The sequence below is a fragment of the Diadema setosum genome, chromosome 3, assembly GCF_964275005.1.
Source record: "Diadema setosum chromosome 3, eeDiaSeto1, whole genome shotgun sequence".
In the NCBI taxonomy this organism is placed as follows: Eukaryota; Metazoa; Echinodermata; class Echinoidea; order Diadematoida; family Diadematidae; genus Diadema; species Diadema setosum.
In genome coordinates, this window is record NC_092687.1 from 23320154 (window position 1) to 23337469 (window position 17316).

Here is a 17316-nt window from a genome sequence, read left to right on the forward strand (position 1 = left end):
AATGAGGCATACAAAAGAAAATTAGTACTGATAAAGTAAGCAATTATTTCTCCCCAAAGCGAGACAAAGTTTTCTTGGGAAAACAGCTTGTTGTGAGAAGGCAACAGTTCCCATTGATCTAAAGCCTAGGGCGCCACCTTACCGTGTGGCTGTGGGTGATACGTCCAGTGTAGACCAAAGCCTGCTGCCAGTAAGAACCCTTAGGACCGGTCAGTCTATAGATGACCGTCTCCTCTCCTGACCAGGCCTTGAAGGACACCATCAGGTCACCTGAGTGAATCATACAAAATAATGCCATTGCTGTTTAAGTCCTATACCATATGGGTATCAAAAAGTCATAATGGATGGGATCAGCATGTCGTAACAATAATGGAGCACTTGTTATACAATGTATTTGCCTGCAGACAATACATTTGATTATCAAAAACCTCCAAAGACAAGCAATTACATGAAACACATAAATGGGTATCGAGTGATGTAACAACTGATGCAATTTTTCAGGTTTTCTACGTAATGATGAAAACTGAGTAAATCTATCTAGCAGGTACAGATATATGCTTTAGGGTACGAGAGTACGATATAAGTCTAAGTTCTGCTAAGAGGTGGTTCTGCAAAACATCGTTCCATGGGAAAAGTTGAGAGGAAGGTATGAATTCTTCTGCAACCCCTTCGTATCGGTAATCCACCACATGACGACATTTGTCATCACATTTGTTGTCAAAGGAACAAGCAAAATTTGTTATTCTGATTTCAAAGTTGAAAATGCTGTTTTGGGAAAGTTATAATTTCTTTGACTGCCTCTCCGGTCTGGTAGATCCCTCAACAGTACACTGTATTCTAAATCCTTCATATCCTTCATTCTGTGTGTTTCCTCTCACACAAATAATCTCCTACATAAGTCTCTTGTATAATATTTACCTCTGTCACGTACAAGCCTACCCAACAATTTTTTAACTTTAACCTGTTGAGGACGAGTCCCGACTATACTCGAGCAGGTGTCTATGGGAAATGGGTGTTGTAGCAAAATCAGTCCCTCCTCAATGGGTTAGTTTTCCTTTATTGGTTTTTAATATATAATTTGTACTATCCAAATGTGAACTTGCTGATAAAAAAAAATTACATGTATAAATGAGAGAAGAGACAAATGAGCAAAAGACTCTAGTACTCACTGTAGCCACTCAAGACATAGTAGAAGATTATGGCACAGTAGGAGCCAGCCTCCTGGATCGACGGTCCCTCAAGCCGGGCGTAGTCGCTCGGCTGGGCCCCAGCTGTGTAGTCCACTATCATGTAGTAGCCATTGCTGAGGTCGCTGTCGGAACCGGGAACCGGAAGCCCGGGAGGGGGTGTGGTTGCTTGTCCACCTTGCCGTATCCATGGGAACAACCCCGTGGGGTTACTGGTATAGCTGCAGGTATCACTGTCAAAGTCACAGACTCCTGTTGTGTTGTATTGAAACATTTATGATAACAGGTAGTTAAAGGTACTGTTTATCATTGGGGGCAGGGATTTTAAAAATGTTTGAGTTATCACATTTGATGCATAAGTGTAGGTCAATTGTATCACTAAACATCCTACCATATAAAAATTTTGCAATGAAGCCAAAAATATAAACAGATCTTACTATTTTTCTCAATAAACCGTAACTGTAGATGGTATAGTCTAGAAACAATTTTGATATAACTACTGCTCAGATTTTGCTTATTGAACAATACTTAACATTGATTACACTCATTGGTTAACATTTTTACACTAATTGTTTCTATCAGTAACTTCCATTTTAGAAATATTTTGAATCCCTAAAGCTGGATTATAGTTTTGTTTGCAAATGGTAGAAAATACCTTTACATGTAAGTACTTCTTCAGCAATCCTGCATATTGACACACTGGCACAAATATTTTACAATTTGCTCTCTTTACCCTGCGACCCACCATTAATGTCGTGCTGAACACGGATCAAAGATCTCGTAAAGATCTTGGAAAAGAAAGTTTGACATCCGGCCATGATGGCACCTACCACAATTCATCTCATCTGATGCGTCATCACAGTCTGCTACCCAGTCACACACCAAGCCACCCGATATCGTCTGCTGGCCATCGCTGCAGACAAACGGCGGCTCCATCGTCAGCCCACTGCAGGCCCCATTGAAGAGGATGAGATCATCGACAGCAATGTCGCAAGTGCCAGTCTCTGCTAGGACGCCCTCTATCAGTATCTGCCGTAAAGTGTATTTAGGAGGATGCTCATATTTTTTTTTCTCTCTCTCCTAGTGCAGCATCCTTTACAAAGTAGACATCAAATCATATTTGCCACGGAACTGTTACAAAATCTGGTCACTTGCCAGTAAGCTGGCAGGTAAATTGTCACATGTACATTTGCAAGAAATAAATTTGAAAAACATCATGACATATAGCAAACATCTACAAGTTCAATTACACATTGTGTATGTCTGCACTTCTATACTTCCTACCCTAAATTGGTCCGAAGTCTGAAAGTTGAACTCAGCGTAGCTCCACTGGTCAGGTCCTGAGGCCGAGTAGGACCAGAGGACTTCTGAGCGGTATGCTGTCTCCCAGGCAACCTGGAATGTAAAGAGGTATTCATTCATCACTTTCTAACCCATACAATGAAGCAATATTTATGGATTTCAAATTCATGTACTGTAAAACGATGAATGTTCATGTGCATTCTAATTTTGCGAATTTCGCGAGCGGCAAGAATTCGCAAACTTAGAATACACGCGAAAGTTCTTGTCTACACTACATGCATTGAATGCCAGTGGCAGTTCGCTAAAATTTCATGCCACAAAAAAAAGGCCTTCGGCGCCAACTCGTGAAAAATTCATGCCGCGAATAAATCATTTTTTGCAGTATATTTTATTTGAAATGGTGGCACACATGTATTTCATGAGGATGAGTACGAACTAACAGAGGTATATATATTGACCACAATTAATTGATAGATTTGTGAATTTAAAACCACTGTGATACACACAAAGGCACTGTTCAATTGCAAAAATAAATTGTACATCTTTATTCCTGATATATCAGTTTGTGAATTTTTATTCTTATTCTGAAAGATTGTACAACGTTGTATCACTCATTTGCATATTTTGGAATATCAACGGATACACATGCATTGGATTTAATTAATTTAACCCACTCAAACAAGGACTGTTCTGGCAAGCAGGCAAGAATAATCATTACCTGCCCAAGGGGCTTTCAAAGCACAGTCGGATTTAATGTAGCTCTGTCCTCTATTTCCTACAATGAATTCATTTTTCATCTGCACAAAATATCAGCAGAGAAGAGGAGAAGATCCAGAGTAATTTTATGCAGAGCATAAGCAAGTTGATAAGTCTTTTTTCACAATTCTTGTCGATTGCAGCTTGTCAGATGAATAACACTGTACTCATAAAGGGCAAAGATGCACTAACCATAGAGGATGGCTTGTATTGGTACTCACAATAAACTTCAATAATAAACTTACATTTCATATTGCCTACGTCACAGAATTCATATCTTAATTCCTAGCATAAACACAAACATGACAACACACTTTGATTACCACATGAATCAGGGACTAAACTCTAGTCTTGTATTTTAGGGAAAAGTGGCATATAACTCACGTTAATGGTTCCAGGGCTACTCCCACTTGACACCATGTGGTACCAGAGGGTGAAACAAGCCGCCCCGTTGGTGGCATCGATACTCGATGACTCAAGGCGGGCACGGCTCCCCGTACCCCCTCGGGCGGAGTCAATGTAGACATACCAGCCCGAGGGCGTGCCAGTGGTGTGGTCAAGGGCGGGGCCCGTATTGACGTTGCCAGTGGTACCACTGTGTCGTAGCCAATCAATCTCATCGCCCAGCTCAGTGTTGGACCAATCACACATGTCCACCTCAAAGTTGCATGTCCCTGGGGAAATTTATGTAATGCAGGGGCACAAATTCTATTACTATGTACTGATTATCTATATCAAGGAAAGTAAAGTGATCCTTACAACTGATGATCTGTGGTATGTACATCAGTGTACAAATGTGAATGCATGTACAAAGTGTATTTGTTATCTACGTTAATTGACTCATGTGTATTGATCTTTACAGCTGCTTTGCTGCACTTAGTAAATTCTAAGCAAGCCAACTGTACATGTATATCAAAATGAATTCTTATACAATACATTAAAAGTAGAGTGGCTTGGAACTTCCATCTGGGATGCCACTTAGAATGAAAGACAGGGCTTAAAACAGTGTATATCTTCATGAAGCCAATTTGTACACAAATGAGCCTAAACTTTGATGATTTCAGGTTTTTGCCCCAAAAATTGGCACCCCTGTTAAGCACTTCTCTATCACTCATCTAGGCACAGAACAGCCTTTACTCTTTACAAAGTTTATGGAACTAAAAAGCCCTCTTGGCTCTAGTCCAGAAGCAATCTTGAAACGTATGCAATAAGAATCAGCGTCCTGACCTGGTTGTCCACTACACTGTCCATCTTTGATGTGGACATCATCGATGGCGATGTAGGCATCCAGGATTTCTCCCTGGAGGAGGATGTTGAAGGAGAAGACGTTCTGGTAGGCGGAGGACACCTCCAGGGTTCCTCTTCTCCAGAAACCCAACGTAGGATCCTTGACACAAACAAACACACAAGAAACATTAACCCTTACTGTGCTCTGTTTGTCAACTGGCATGTACAATTGTACACTGAAGTGCCTTCTGAACCAATTGACATACACACAGCCCAGGTTGAAAATCCTATAGAACCAATAGAAAACCTACATGACATTTCTGTTGGTTTCTAATGGCTTCTATTGGTTTCCATTCGTAATCTGTTGGTTTCTGTTGGTATTGTTGGGTATTGATGTCTGCAATCTAATTGTCAACAAATAAAGATTTAGAAAACAGCACATAAATATTCCGAGACCATCATCCTCTTCCATTACAAGCTGAACACACTTCATCTTCCTTTCTATTCAGTTTCATTTCATTTTATTTCATTTCCAATAGCACAAAACATTTACATACACAAACGGACAAAAAATCAGTACAATGTTGATTTTCAATGTGGGTGTTCTATTGATTCTATGGGATTTTTTACCTGGGTGTTGTAATTGTGAACTGACAATAAATACTCTGGCTTTTCTGATTACACCAAATTGACATCAAAATTGTTGGAAATGAAGGAAACTTTTGACAAACAAAGCTTGTAATTTGCAGTCTTCTCATTTGGCTTTCAGGGTGACATGCTTTAAAGCTGTATCAAATGTACAGAAAATTTGATTTGTAAGTTAAAGAGAACATGAACTGTAAATTAATGTCAATGAGTTTCACATGCAAGTATTAATACTGGTGTCTTCTATTACATGAACTATGTTATAGACAATTATAAAAACAAATTGTTTGGTTACTTCAATGCCAGTCTGTATCTATGCAGCAAATTCTCTTGCTTTTGTAAAGTATACATAGTACTTCTGATTGAAGTTTCCAATAATGGTATATTAAACTCTGTAGTGTTATGGTTTATATCAAATACTTTGACAATATTAATCCTCACATCTTACTAAATGACTTAGAGAAACGTAGAAAAACCAAACCACCATGGAAACTGTTGATACTTACTGTGTAGCTTGTCATCATGGAAGTGGGCAAGAGTTGACCATAATTATCATAGAACTGGGCCTTCACGCTGAAAACTCCAAAGTAATCTTCAAGTAAACAGATTGGAGTAAGAGAAATGTGAAAAACAATCAAACAAATGTACCCCAACTATCCCTGAATCTGATAAGATAATCATTTCACTCTGAATCTACATTGTAATCATCCAGTATGTAACACAATCATAGCCCATGGAATTGTATTTATTTTTGTGAAAGACACTCACACCTTAACATGTGTGATCAACAATGATTAACATAACAAACTGAAAGATCACGATAATGAAGAAAAAATCTATGCCTTACAACATACGTAGTACTGCATCTGTCTGATAAAAAGAAAAGAAAAATGAGCCTCCCCATTAGGAAAGAGAGACATTATCCTTCCAGACTCCTAGTTTATGGCCAGTGTAGATCCTTTCATGTGAGCACATAGCAAGTCTCCATCATAGGCAAATCCATATGTTTCTAAAAAGTTTCTATTTAAATATTGTGTGATTTTAAATGAACTGATAATTGAGAAATGTGTAAACTTACCACTCATTGAATACCAGAACTCAGCACATCTGAAGCCTGACCCTGGGGCGGGGTACGGAGGAGAAAACAGTCGTCCACTCTCTCCGGACGTTGGACGCTGACCGGTGTTAATGCTCATATAATATCCTGCATGCATCAGAATAGCGCTGATTGTTAACTAGGATAACAGGATGTGACAATCATATCAGCATGGAATGTAACATGAAAAGTACAAAGAACAAGAATTTTGCGACATTATTTCAGGTGGACAGATCCTCATGTACATGTAAGCACATAACCAAGAAAAGCAGAACATCATCAGAAGGGAAAACTCATTTGCTTGTAACTGTTTTCCAGTAGAATTGTATATTATGATTTTTTTCCCATCATCATTATTGTGTCATTCATTTTCATGTGCATGTCTGTGTAATGATTTTTGTACTTCATAACTCACTTTTTCTACTGCGCCTTGAGCATGTTTATAATTTAACATGTGGAATTGGCGCATTATACGTACCCTGTATTATTATTACTATTATTATTATTATCATTATTATTATTATTATTATTATTATTATTATTATTATTATTATTACTATTACTATAATTATTATTATTACTATTATTTTTATTATTATTACTATTACTATTACTATTATTATTATTATTATTATTATTATTTTTATTATTACTATTATTATTATTATCATTATTATCATTATTATTATTATTATTATTATTATTATTATTATTATTACTATTACTATGATTATTATTATTACTATTATTTTTATTATTATTACTATTACTATTACTATTACTATTACTATTATTATTATTATTATTATTATTATTATTATTATTATTATTATTATTATTACTATTATTATTATTATCATTATTATCATTATCATTATCATTATTATTATTATTATCATTATTAAAACAAGAAAGACTATACACACAAGATGAAAGAGTGCCCTTGTTTTCACTAGCTATCAGGTAGTCTATACTCCTTCATGGAATACATAAAGAAATTGTCCCAAATATGGGACTAGGTTTCAAATTATTAAAGAGGAAATCCAGTCCAAATATAAGTCAGTCTGATAAAAAAGAGTAAAATTTTACGAGTTCAATGGTAAAAATTTGACTGAAATCAGATGAAAAATATGGAAGTTATGACAATTTGAAGCTTTGCCATTTGCATAATTCATATTTACTGTTCAAGAACCGTTTCCCCCAAACATAGCAAAAATTCAAAATGTCATAACTTCCTTATTTTTCATCCGTTTTCGATCAAATTTATACCGTTGAACTGTAATATTTTTACTCTTTCTTATCAGACTAACTTATATTTGGACTGGATTTCCCCTATAAGCAATCAGCTAAATTCTCTACCAACAAGGAAGAACTTAGGAGCTAACAGGTAAAATACCATTATCAGTGCCCTGTGAGTGGTCCACCGGTGGGAAGTTGGCTATGGAGGCCACGCCCCTTTCTTGGGACCAGTCTAAGGCATCAGTGTTGTCGTTGACATAGTTACAGATGTCTTGCTCCTCGAAGTCACAGTACACTATCAACATTGGCGGTATGTCAAAAAAGAAAAAGGACAGTTATGGAAACATCACAGAGACTGCAATTTGATTCCAAATACAGATTTATATGTTGGACAAGAAATGTGAGTTCCACTGTGCAAGTATGGCAGTACAGAACAGTATTTCAAATTTGCTCTAAGTTTAGATTATTTAGTATTTTTTTATTATACAAAATGTATGTATATGCAAATTCTGTATGACGTACTGCTCTAGTGGAATGGACATGTTCTTGAATAAGAAAAAACGTTTCTCAATGGACTGATATATTTCTGAGAAACATTTTCTACAGTGAATAGTGCACAGAGTGTTAACATCAAAATAGTGTTATACTGAGCCTATGTATGTTTAACCCGTTGAGGACGGACTGATTTTGATACAATACGCATTTCCCATAGACACCTGCCCGAATATACTCGGGACTCGTCCTCAACGGGTTAACTATGGTGTGCACTATTACATCCTGAAGTTAATCTACATGTATGCCCACTGGAAACCAGGTGGATCCTACAATGTATACAGAGTCTATTGAGACTTTAGAATCCCACAGGGACTGGATGAGGTGTGAACTACATGGGGTATCTGAACATCAAAACCAGTCACATTTTGTACCTGGACATAATCAGCTCAACCATACATTGTATTTCATTTATTTCACTTTAAATATTACATGTAAGTTTTCATACACCGGTGTAAATTAAATTCATTACATGACAGTGTACACGTATGTACATGTGTATATTCTACAGATCAAACAATAGTTACAAAGATTTGAAAATCAAGTGTATACAGAATGAATTTTACACACAGTGTATGTTTCACAATAAGAGCTTGTATTAACCCACTACCTAAAAAATGCTGTAATCCCAATAGACATTGCACAGGGCCCACTAAATAATTACGAACACACAATGTTTAAACTCTTATATGCTTCTTAAGGAAGGAATGTGCTGCATACAATTGCACATATGGTATAATGGTCAAACTACGGCAGTACACTGAACTTATGCAATAACTTGAAGAGAAGACGTACAATATAATACAACACTCACATTTCTCAGGGCAATTTCCATCCAAAACAATCACATCGTCGATTGCAATGTCTCCTTGGTAACCATTTCCAGCCACACCCTCAAAGTAGACCCGGGAGTAGACGGAATTGGTAGCAAATGGGACCTGTCCCTGGACCCACTTGTAACCCTGCTCACCAGACCGGGTCCATAGTGGTCCTCCATCTGAAACACACAATAAAAGGCTTGTCATTAGTTGAGTGTACATTTTATGCAACGGCCCATATTGAAATTGTACAGCCCCATCATACTCTCTACTCAACAACAAAAAAAAGAAAAAAAAAAAAGAATTTGGTTGATTGAAGATAAATTATTCTCTGCAAAAGACTGCTTTAGATCTTGTTTTCTTCAAACAAACTGCATATCTAATATCCACAAATAGAGTTTACAAGATTGAAACAGCTCAAACATGAAAAATCAACTTAACTGCATACATGAAGACATAGGACTAATGACAAATATAAGATAAACAAACACCACAAGCCCAGGTCCTATGCTTATGAAATGTAATGCAGCTTGAAATAAATGTGTGTTTTCATTTTTGTTTTTGATGTAAATAGATGTTGTTACAGAGTAATTGGTTGTATTATTAATAAAAGTTTGTGACAGAAAGATTTTCTACATACAAAGATAAGCTTTTTGTTATCCAAAGCAAAGTTTAGCAATGCTAGCATTTCTGCACTTCAAATGCACAAACATATCCTCAGAAAAGATACCCTTTACATTGAAATGGTAGTATTACTGGATAGACAGCTTACTAAGATTTCCATCACTGTTGCCCACTCCCACGTTGAGAGTGTTGACATGGAAACCATACATGAAGTACCAGAACTGAAGACAGGAGGACACGGCTGGAGGAGGGATGGCGTCGCTATAGATACGGGCCTTCTGGTTCTCTAGCTGACTGCTGGAGTCTATCACGGCGTAGTAACCTGGGTAACCATGGCAATAAGGAGGAAAGCTACATAATCAGAACTGACTGGTTGGTTTTGCACAAAGTATACAAGAAACAAACAAACAAACAAACAAAATACTAGACAGATTCCGAGTTTAGAAAGCCCACATCACTGCACCAGACTGGTATTTTTGCCACAATTAGCTACAGGGAAATTTAAGATTTAAACAGGATGACATGCAAGTTGATCTATACATGTCAACTTACTCGTTTTGAGTAAGCTGCTGGAGTGTGCAGTAGTTGAGTGATGGAGTAGTATTCACTTCCATGTGACATAAGATTTCTAAATTTATTCTAATATTCTAAGATATTCTAAACTGCTTTAAAAACTACACGCTCTATACTCAATAAGTAGGTTCCCAGACAAAGTAATACAACTTGGTTATTTCTGTGTTACTAGTGAAGTCTCCTTTCTATTCATTTTTCACTTGCACTATTTTTCTAGTCTCTTGTTCAGAGATCACAGAAATTATGCCAAATGTATCAGAAGTGGAAAGCAACTATTTATCCAGTACCATGCAAATGATTGATTGTAAAAATGACTTTGAACAGTACTTTGGGTAGGAATTGTGACAGAATATATTCAGTCTATAGTCTGTGTCCTGTTTTTGTATAAAACTTTATATTTTGCTACATTTAGAGATACAAATGTAATATTGATTAAACAGCACATCTTGAGGGCAACGCCATCTGCAGTAGATATGAACACAGCAATGCACAAATTAACAAGGTTTGACCATTCTCAAAAATATGCAAATGCAAATTAATGCTCACGTGAGCTTCAATTCAATATTGCATCAACACGTATGTGATTTTGTAGCATTTCATTTTGCTCAAAAGGAGCATAATATGTTCATCTCAAACAATATGGTACATGTATATCTTTAGGTGTGTGATAGGAAACAACCTACAGATTTGACAATATCATATGCAATATCACACAATGATTCATGATGCCAGCATTGCAAAAACAAATCACAACAAAACAAAAGACAGATAATAGAAAAAGAATCAGTACCATTCTTATTCTGGAGGGTGTGGTCTGCTGATGGCCCTGACCCACTGTTGGCTGTGCTACCCTGCTGGAGTGACCAATCAAAGTCATCGTTGGTGCCCTGTACCCAGCTGCAGATAGACCCAGCCTCAAAGTCACAGTCCCACTGAGAGGGCTGCCTGGTCGGCTGGGGGGCTAAGGTCGTGGATGGTGCTATGGAAGGGAAAATACAAAAAGGGAGCAGGATTAGGGTATGAAGAGAGTGTCAAGAAAGCTCTGGTAATGTCAGCAATATTTTGAGAAAGAGAACAATGCTTGATCGTGCAATATTCAGAATAATTTTGGTTGAATATTATGATAAATTCAAATGTGATCACCAAAATTTTTTATCATTCTATCAAAAAATAACCATGAGGGAAATGTGGGTATGAAGGACTGGAAATGAATAATTGTTTTTGCTTTCTCACTTCAAAGGAAAAACAAGACGGACATCATTATTACAGTCACATGCTGCAGGTGAAATTATAAACATAGATTTTATATAGCGCCTGCACAAACTGCTTGTTTGGTGCTTTACATTAATTAGTCAATACAATGTACATCACAAGAAGCAAGAAATACAAAACTTTAAACAGAACAGCAAATTAATAAAACAGAACAGCTAATTAAAAAAAGTAATCATTGATTACACCTGCATGATAAACTTAACTGCCATTTAAATAGGTTCACCTTGGTGTATTGCTTCATTGAAAAAATGATTTTACACTTAAACTCCAACATTTCGAAATACATTGCACACATTGATTCCAAATGGTGCATGGCAATTTAACTCCCTGTTTACTGGAACTTGGTCTACTACATAATAACTCCTGTGAACTAGAGTATCTTAAAGTCAACAGCACTGCAACTACGCCTTCATAGACTCAGATACATACGGACACTGCTGCATGACCGTGTGAGGTAGTCGATGTCGTCCAGCGAGATGTCACCAGTAAAACTGGAGGAGTCAATGCCTTCAAAGGTGATGATGTGCTCAAACCCTGTGGAGACATCCAGTCGCCCTGGCAACCACTGGTCTCCTTGGTCTCCACTTAGACTCCAGATGAGGGTTTCAGGACCATTTGGGAGCTCTTGGAGGTAGATGTTCAGGGTTCCCATGTCTGATTGGTGAAAGAGATAGTAAATGCAGGTCGTTTGGATGTGTTTTTCTTCGGGGGGTTTGTTTTTTTCTTTTACTGATTTGTACATATTTTTGTGATACTACAATCTATTTTCAAATGGCGCCTCGCTGGCTTGAGATGAGTTTTAGAATGCATATTCTGATGTGAGGTGGAAAAATGAATCAAAATTGAAGAGCAATTTCAGCAAGTTTGACAAGTAGTATTAGTGGTAAACTGAAGTCTTGAAGACAAGATGACAAAAATCATATTCACTGCAATAATCAATGTGAGATGATAGAAAGTTTTATAAAATACCATAATGAGAAGTACAAAGGCAGATCTGTGCCCCAAATATTGTTGCAAGTGGATCAATAGTTGCAAAGTAGTTTGTCACAAGACTATCTTGCAGCGAATCCACCCCCCATTCTAACTGGGGGGTGGGGTCAAATTGACCCCCCTCGACGTTTCGCGCCACGATTCCGCAACGCGCAAAGATTTTGCCGCGTCGTTTCAAGACTTTTTTCACTGAAGTCTTCTGCATATTTGGAGACCAAGTTTGCAACGTCCGGGTACACCGTTCTGAAGTTATGTAATGTTATGCATATGCATGTCAACCCGAAAACAGCTCAAATTCATGATATCGTGTGCAAAATTGAATGCAAATTGTGTTTTTTGGTTAAATTGACATAAATTACAATGTAGATTATTTCAACTTTTAACCACTGAAATTTAGCAATTCTAGTGTAGATAAGCCTGAAAAAGTGCCTACAACAAATTTTGGCAAAAAAACAATAGGAAACAAAAGGTCGAAAAAACAACAAAATACAAATTGGCGGCGATCGCGCGATCGGTGGCCAAGATCTGAAGGGGGGGTCAAATTGACCCCCCAGTAAAAACTTGGTCTCAAATAGCCCAGTTAGAATAGGGTTAAGATGGGACCAAGTAATGACATTAGTCCCATGCATATGACCATGGACAGCACTATAACATGAACATACATGTACCTTAACTGCACCTAAAAACTAATTGTGGTCACAATTGGAGTACTTGTTGCAATGTTACTTGTAAATTGAGAATTATGTGAACGAGCTTTGATTAGCAACAGGTAATTGATGGAGGCAGATAATTGCTTGACTGACAGTATATTACTGGAAATCCTCTGGTCTCATTTCCATTTTGAGTTGGCAGATAATGAAATGCAAAGACTCGAGTTGTGATGTACGGCAATGTGTACCTTCTTGATACGAGTTAACAGCTTCATAACTCAGTACTTGCTATACTACCCTTAAATGCCAGGAAACTGAAAGAAGGGCAAACGTCACCTGCTCCAAACATGTGGTACCAGAAGGAGAAACAGCCAGTGGGGCGGGCAGGGAAGATTTCAGACTCAAGCCTTGCCTTCTCTCCAGTGTTAGCATCAGATGTCTCAATGTAGACATAATGACCTGTGTGACAACAACAGTTAGGAAGCATCAAAATATACAGAAGAATTACCAACCAGTGATGTACAAAATTTGTAGTTACATTAATTTATCTTGAAGCAAAACATTCTAAATGGAAAAAGAAGAAAATATCAAGTACCTAACAAATTAAACAAGAATATACTTTGGACTCCCCCTTACCTGACAAAACATCGTTTTCTACTCTATCCTAACATAAGTCGATTGGAAATGAAATGTGCACCACTTCCAACAGCACGGAACGAGACCACAGGTTAGAGTTCTTAATATGATTTTGACATTATTCTTCATATAAAGGCATGGTGATAAATGGTACAATAGCTGACAACACTATAGTGCAAAGGATACTCTCTAACATACATCAGAATTTTTGGATTTCACAAAATTCTGCTCACCTAGGATTGTGCCCAAGGTGTGGTCGAATGGAGGCCCGGTACTATCACTGGGCGTGCCCCCAGAGTGAATCTGCCAATCGAAATCATCGCTGTCAACATTGGACCAACCACAGTGCGGTGTCTCAAAGGTGCAATAACCTGTATATAAAAGAAATCATGACACATAGTAAATGTAGCCTCAATTGTAAACATACAGCTGCTATTAAGAAATATGTGTTATATCATAGATATATTATGTACACCTTTGAGACTAGCCTAGGCTGTCAAAATTACAATCCGAGACATTTAGATGATGGAAATGACAAAGTTGCTTTATGTTTGTTCTTTTTTTTTAAAGCAGAGCTATATGTAATATCATAAAATTTTTTTGTTTTCGTTTTAGTACCTATTGAAAAGTAGTTTTTAGCATGGTAGAACATTTACAAATGCTGTGCAGAAGAGATACACTTTTGCTTTAAAAAAAAGATCTAGCAGACATGAACAATGTAAATAAGGATACATACTTTGTTTACTAGTGAACAACAATCTTGCCAACATTTCTGAAACACCACTTCCACTTCAAATACATTTTACAGTGCAAACTCATGATGTAAACAAACTACATGCTAACAACAAACTGCAAAATAACTCAATTTTATATTCACTGGAAATCATTCTGCTACAAACAATGTATGACAATACAATACAAATTTGTATCACTTTGCATTAAAGTGATGAAAATTTCTCAAATTTAAGATAAAACAAACCTGGAGGGGGACAAGCTCCAAACTCTAAGTTGATTTCATCCATCGCCATGGCGCTGTTGTACAAGGCTGTTACTGTTCCCTTGAATGCAATCTGGACCAATCAGAAGGGCACAAACAATTTTTATAGTATTTATGTCATAATATCAATATTACGTATTGCAGTTTTCTTCAGAAATTTTTTAAAATATACATTTGTACCTTAAACCCCTGACGAGATCAGGCACTCAGTTATCACTGGCAACGCCTTTTCTTAGCATTACTCCTTCTAAAATAGACATAATCATGAGTTAGCAAGCCTATTCAGATGTACATATTGTAGCAATGTACCTCGGTCTTACAGAAAGTCCATGGTGACACAAGAGGGATTAGAGGGATTAAGTAATCTCGGTTCAATGACAATTAATTTTTAGACATCTGTGCAAATCAGTGAAGAAATTAGCAATCAAGTTAATGTGCCAATTGGCAAACAATGTACTCTGAGTGATAGTATGCACAATCAAGTGACTGATCTTGAATTACAAATAAATCATTGGTGCATACAATCATATACTCCCCACCAAATTTGTAACTCTGCTTGCTGTAAGCTGGACAGATTCTCATGTAATCTATGCATAACATCTCAGTAACCTAAATCAAATTTTATACAAGCTGGCTGCAAGCTGTGCAATTAGGAATATATACCAATACCTGAGTACTCGGAGCTTCTCTTTCATCAGAACATGTTCCAATCACCTTAGAAAAAACAACATCTTGTCTTTCTGTATTTTCATGCACACGTTTCTATTTGATTGGGAAAACTGACGTTATAATTGTTACATACAATTATACTTAGTATAAATGCGTGAGAGACATTCACATGAAAAACATACATGTGTAATACTATCACAGAGAGTAATTAGTGAATGTGCTCTTCATTATACTTGCTCATGCTCTGCACTCATACCAGTGGATGGGGTTAACACATTACACGCCATATCATTAATTGTTCTAATTTACACAGAGATACATACTCCTTGTGATTTAGTCACTCTGTCTTGAACAAATTACAAAATTGTATATCACAATTTTCCTCTTGATCTATCCAAAAAGATAATGAATGATAGAAAGAAAGAAAAAAAAAATATCACAAACCAGCAAATGCCATCCTCACCTGGATGTTATCGCCCGAGACTGTCCCACTCCCGTACCGCCACCCACTCATCGCATTGGTCGGCGAGGTCCACAGAGGGGCGGAGTAGGCCCCTGATCCCAGGGTGTGGAGGGTAATGAAACCAGCACCATCATGGTAGTACCAGAACTGGACACAGTGGCTGGCTGAGGAGAGGTTATAGGTGGGGCTTCGTATGATGGCAGAGTCTCCGTCGGCATGGGGCATCGTTGTGTCGATGTACACAAAGTGACCTGAGTGGAACAAGTATTAAATGCAGAGTACCGAAGTGATGATCTAAGTCTTTTGTTTGAGCTCGGGTTGGGACCAGGTGTGTGCATAAACACTTGGGCCAAGTGAGGTGGTTGATTAGAACCAGTTTCCATGGCGATAAATGTCTATGACATCAAAGTTTGGTACTTTATAGCTGCACTGAAATGAGTTTATCAAAGGCAGAAACTTCAATTCAAACCTAAGTAAGAAGTTTTATTTCTTCAGAAGTTTTCTTTGTAATTATGAGTATGTCCTCCTTCCATAAATTACAGAAAAAAAGTTTTACAACTATTTCTGCTGATCAAATGTTCAGGTATGAAGTTACTGGTCTCAAATAGAACACAACACAACCATCTATCACCTACTCTCTATTCACTTTGCTCAGTGCAGGTCACACAATAATTTGTATTAACTCTATGTTACTCAGGAGAGAGGATAGTACTCAAAATCACCTTTAGAAAAATGCACAAAACTGAGCCACAAATAATCTTGTGCACATTGATAATGTTAGGGTGTGATTACAGAAAAAAAAAATTCAATATGATGCTAGTTTCACTATGAACTTTCATATACCTGCTAGTTGTGACTAGTTCAAGCCTGTTTTGTGCTGTGATATCTCATGCACTACGGTATATTTACATAGGCTTACATGTATAATAAACTAGTATTGCTGGTCCTATCAACAATTTATGCAAGAAAGCATGTACTCAGCGAATAATGTAATGAGATGAGGGTGAAATTATAAATCATCACAAGCATTTTGTCAAGAAATTTCAGTGAATTTGATTAAACTTACAACAATGAGTCATACAGTTGTATTTCGAAGAGAAACCACGCAGATACATGGGAAAGAAATCAAGTTTACCTAAAAATGACCCCATAACAGAACAGTGATAAGCTATACTCAATAACAGTCCTCTCACCTGAAGCCGTTCCAGTGCTTTTGTCTGTAGGCACCACAGGGTACGTGGTCCCACTACCACGGCTCCAGTCCAGGTCATCCAGACTAGTCTCCTGTGTCCAGCCACACAAGTCATGCTCAAAACTGCATTGCTCTGAGAAAGTCATCCAACAATTAACAAGCAAAAAATGGTTGTTATGATACGCTGAATTAATAATGATAGGCTAAACTAATAACAACATTCCATGGTACACATTAATGGATTTTTGTTCAAGACAAAGTGACAATGACTGGTTCTTTTACATTTTTCTAGTATTAAGCAGAACCTCTTTGATATACTGGTATACAGTACTTGCTTAACATTCCTGGCATGAGTTGATTTATTATTGTCTGTACATGCACCTTAAAATATTCAAATAAACCACTTATCATAGTATAGTGGAGACATC

At 37.2% G+C, this 17316-nt stretch overlaps 1 protein-coding gene across 1 annotated transcript in view; it reads right to left on the minus strand.

Annotated features, from left to right (window-relative positions):
• Positions 1-17316, minus strand: part of LOC140246695 (MAM and LDL-receptor class A domain-containing protein 2-like) — a 94388-nt gene that overhangs the window by 14127 nt on the left and 62945 nt on the right. Inside the window, exons 47-64 of the mRNA XM_072326033.1 lie at positions 16890-17021; positions 15697-15947; positions 14547-14637; positions 13801-13938; positions 13268-13390; positions 11721-11945; positions 10810-10998; positions 9595-9768; positions 8819-9001; positions 7610-7747; positions 6196-6321; positions 5624-5709; positions 4473-4632; positions 3630-3919; positions 2472-2582; positions 2018-2216; positions 1170-1439; positions 143-270 (exon numbers count right to left, since the gene is read on the minus strand). Coding sequence (XP_072182134.1) covers positions 143-270; positions 1170-1439; positions 2018-2216; positions 2472-2582; positions 3630-3919; positions 4473-4632; positions 5624-5709; positions 6196-6321; positions 7610-7747; positions 8819-9001; positions 9595-9768; positions 10810-10998; positions 11721-11945; positions 13268-13390; positions 13801-13938; positions 14547-14637; positions 15697-15947; positions 16890-17021 — 3014 coding nt within the window. The remainder of the gene's footprint in view (positions 1-142; positions 271-1169; positions 1440-2017; positions 2217-2471; positions 2583-3629; positions 3920-4472; positions 4633-5623; positions 5710-6195; positions 6322-7609; positions 7748-8818; positions 9002-9594; positions 9769-10809; positions 10999-11720; positions 11946-13267; positions 13391-13800; positions 13939-14546; positions 14638-15696; positions 15948-16889; positions 17022-17316) is intronic.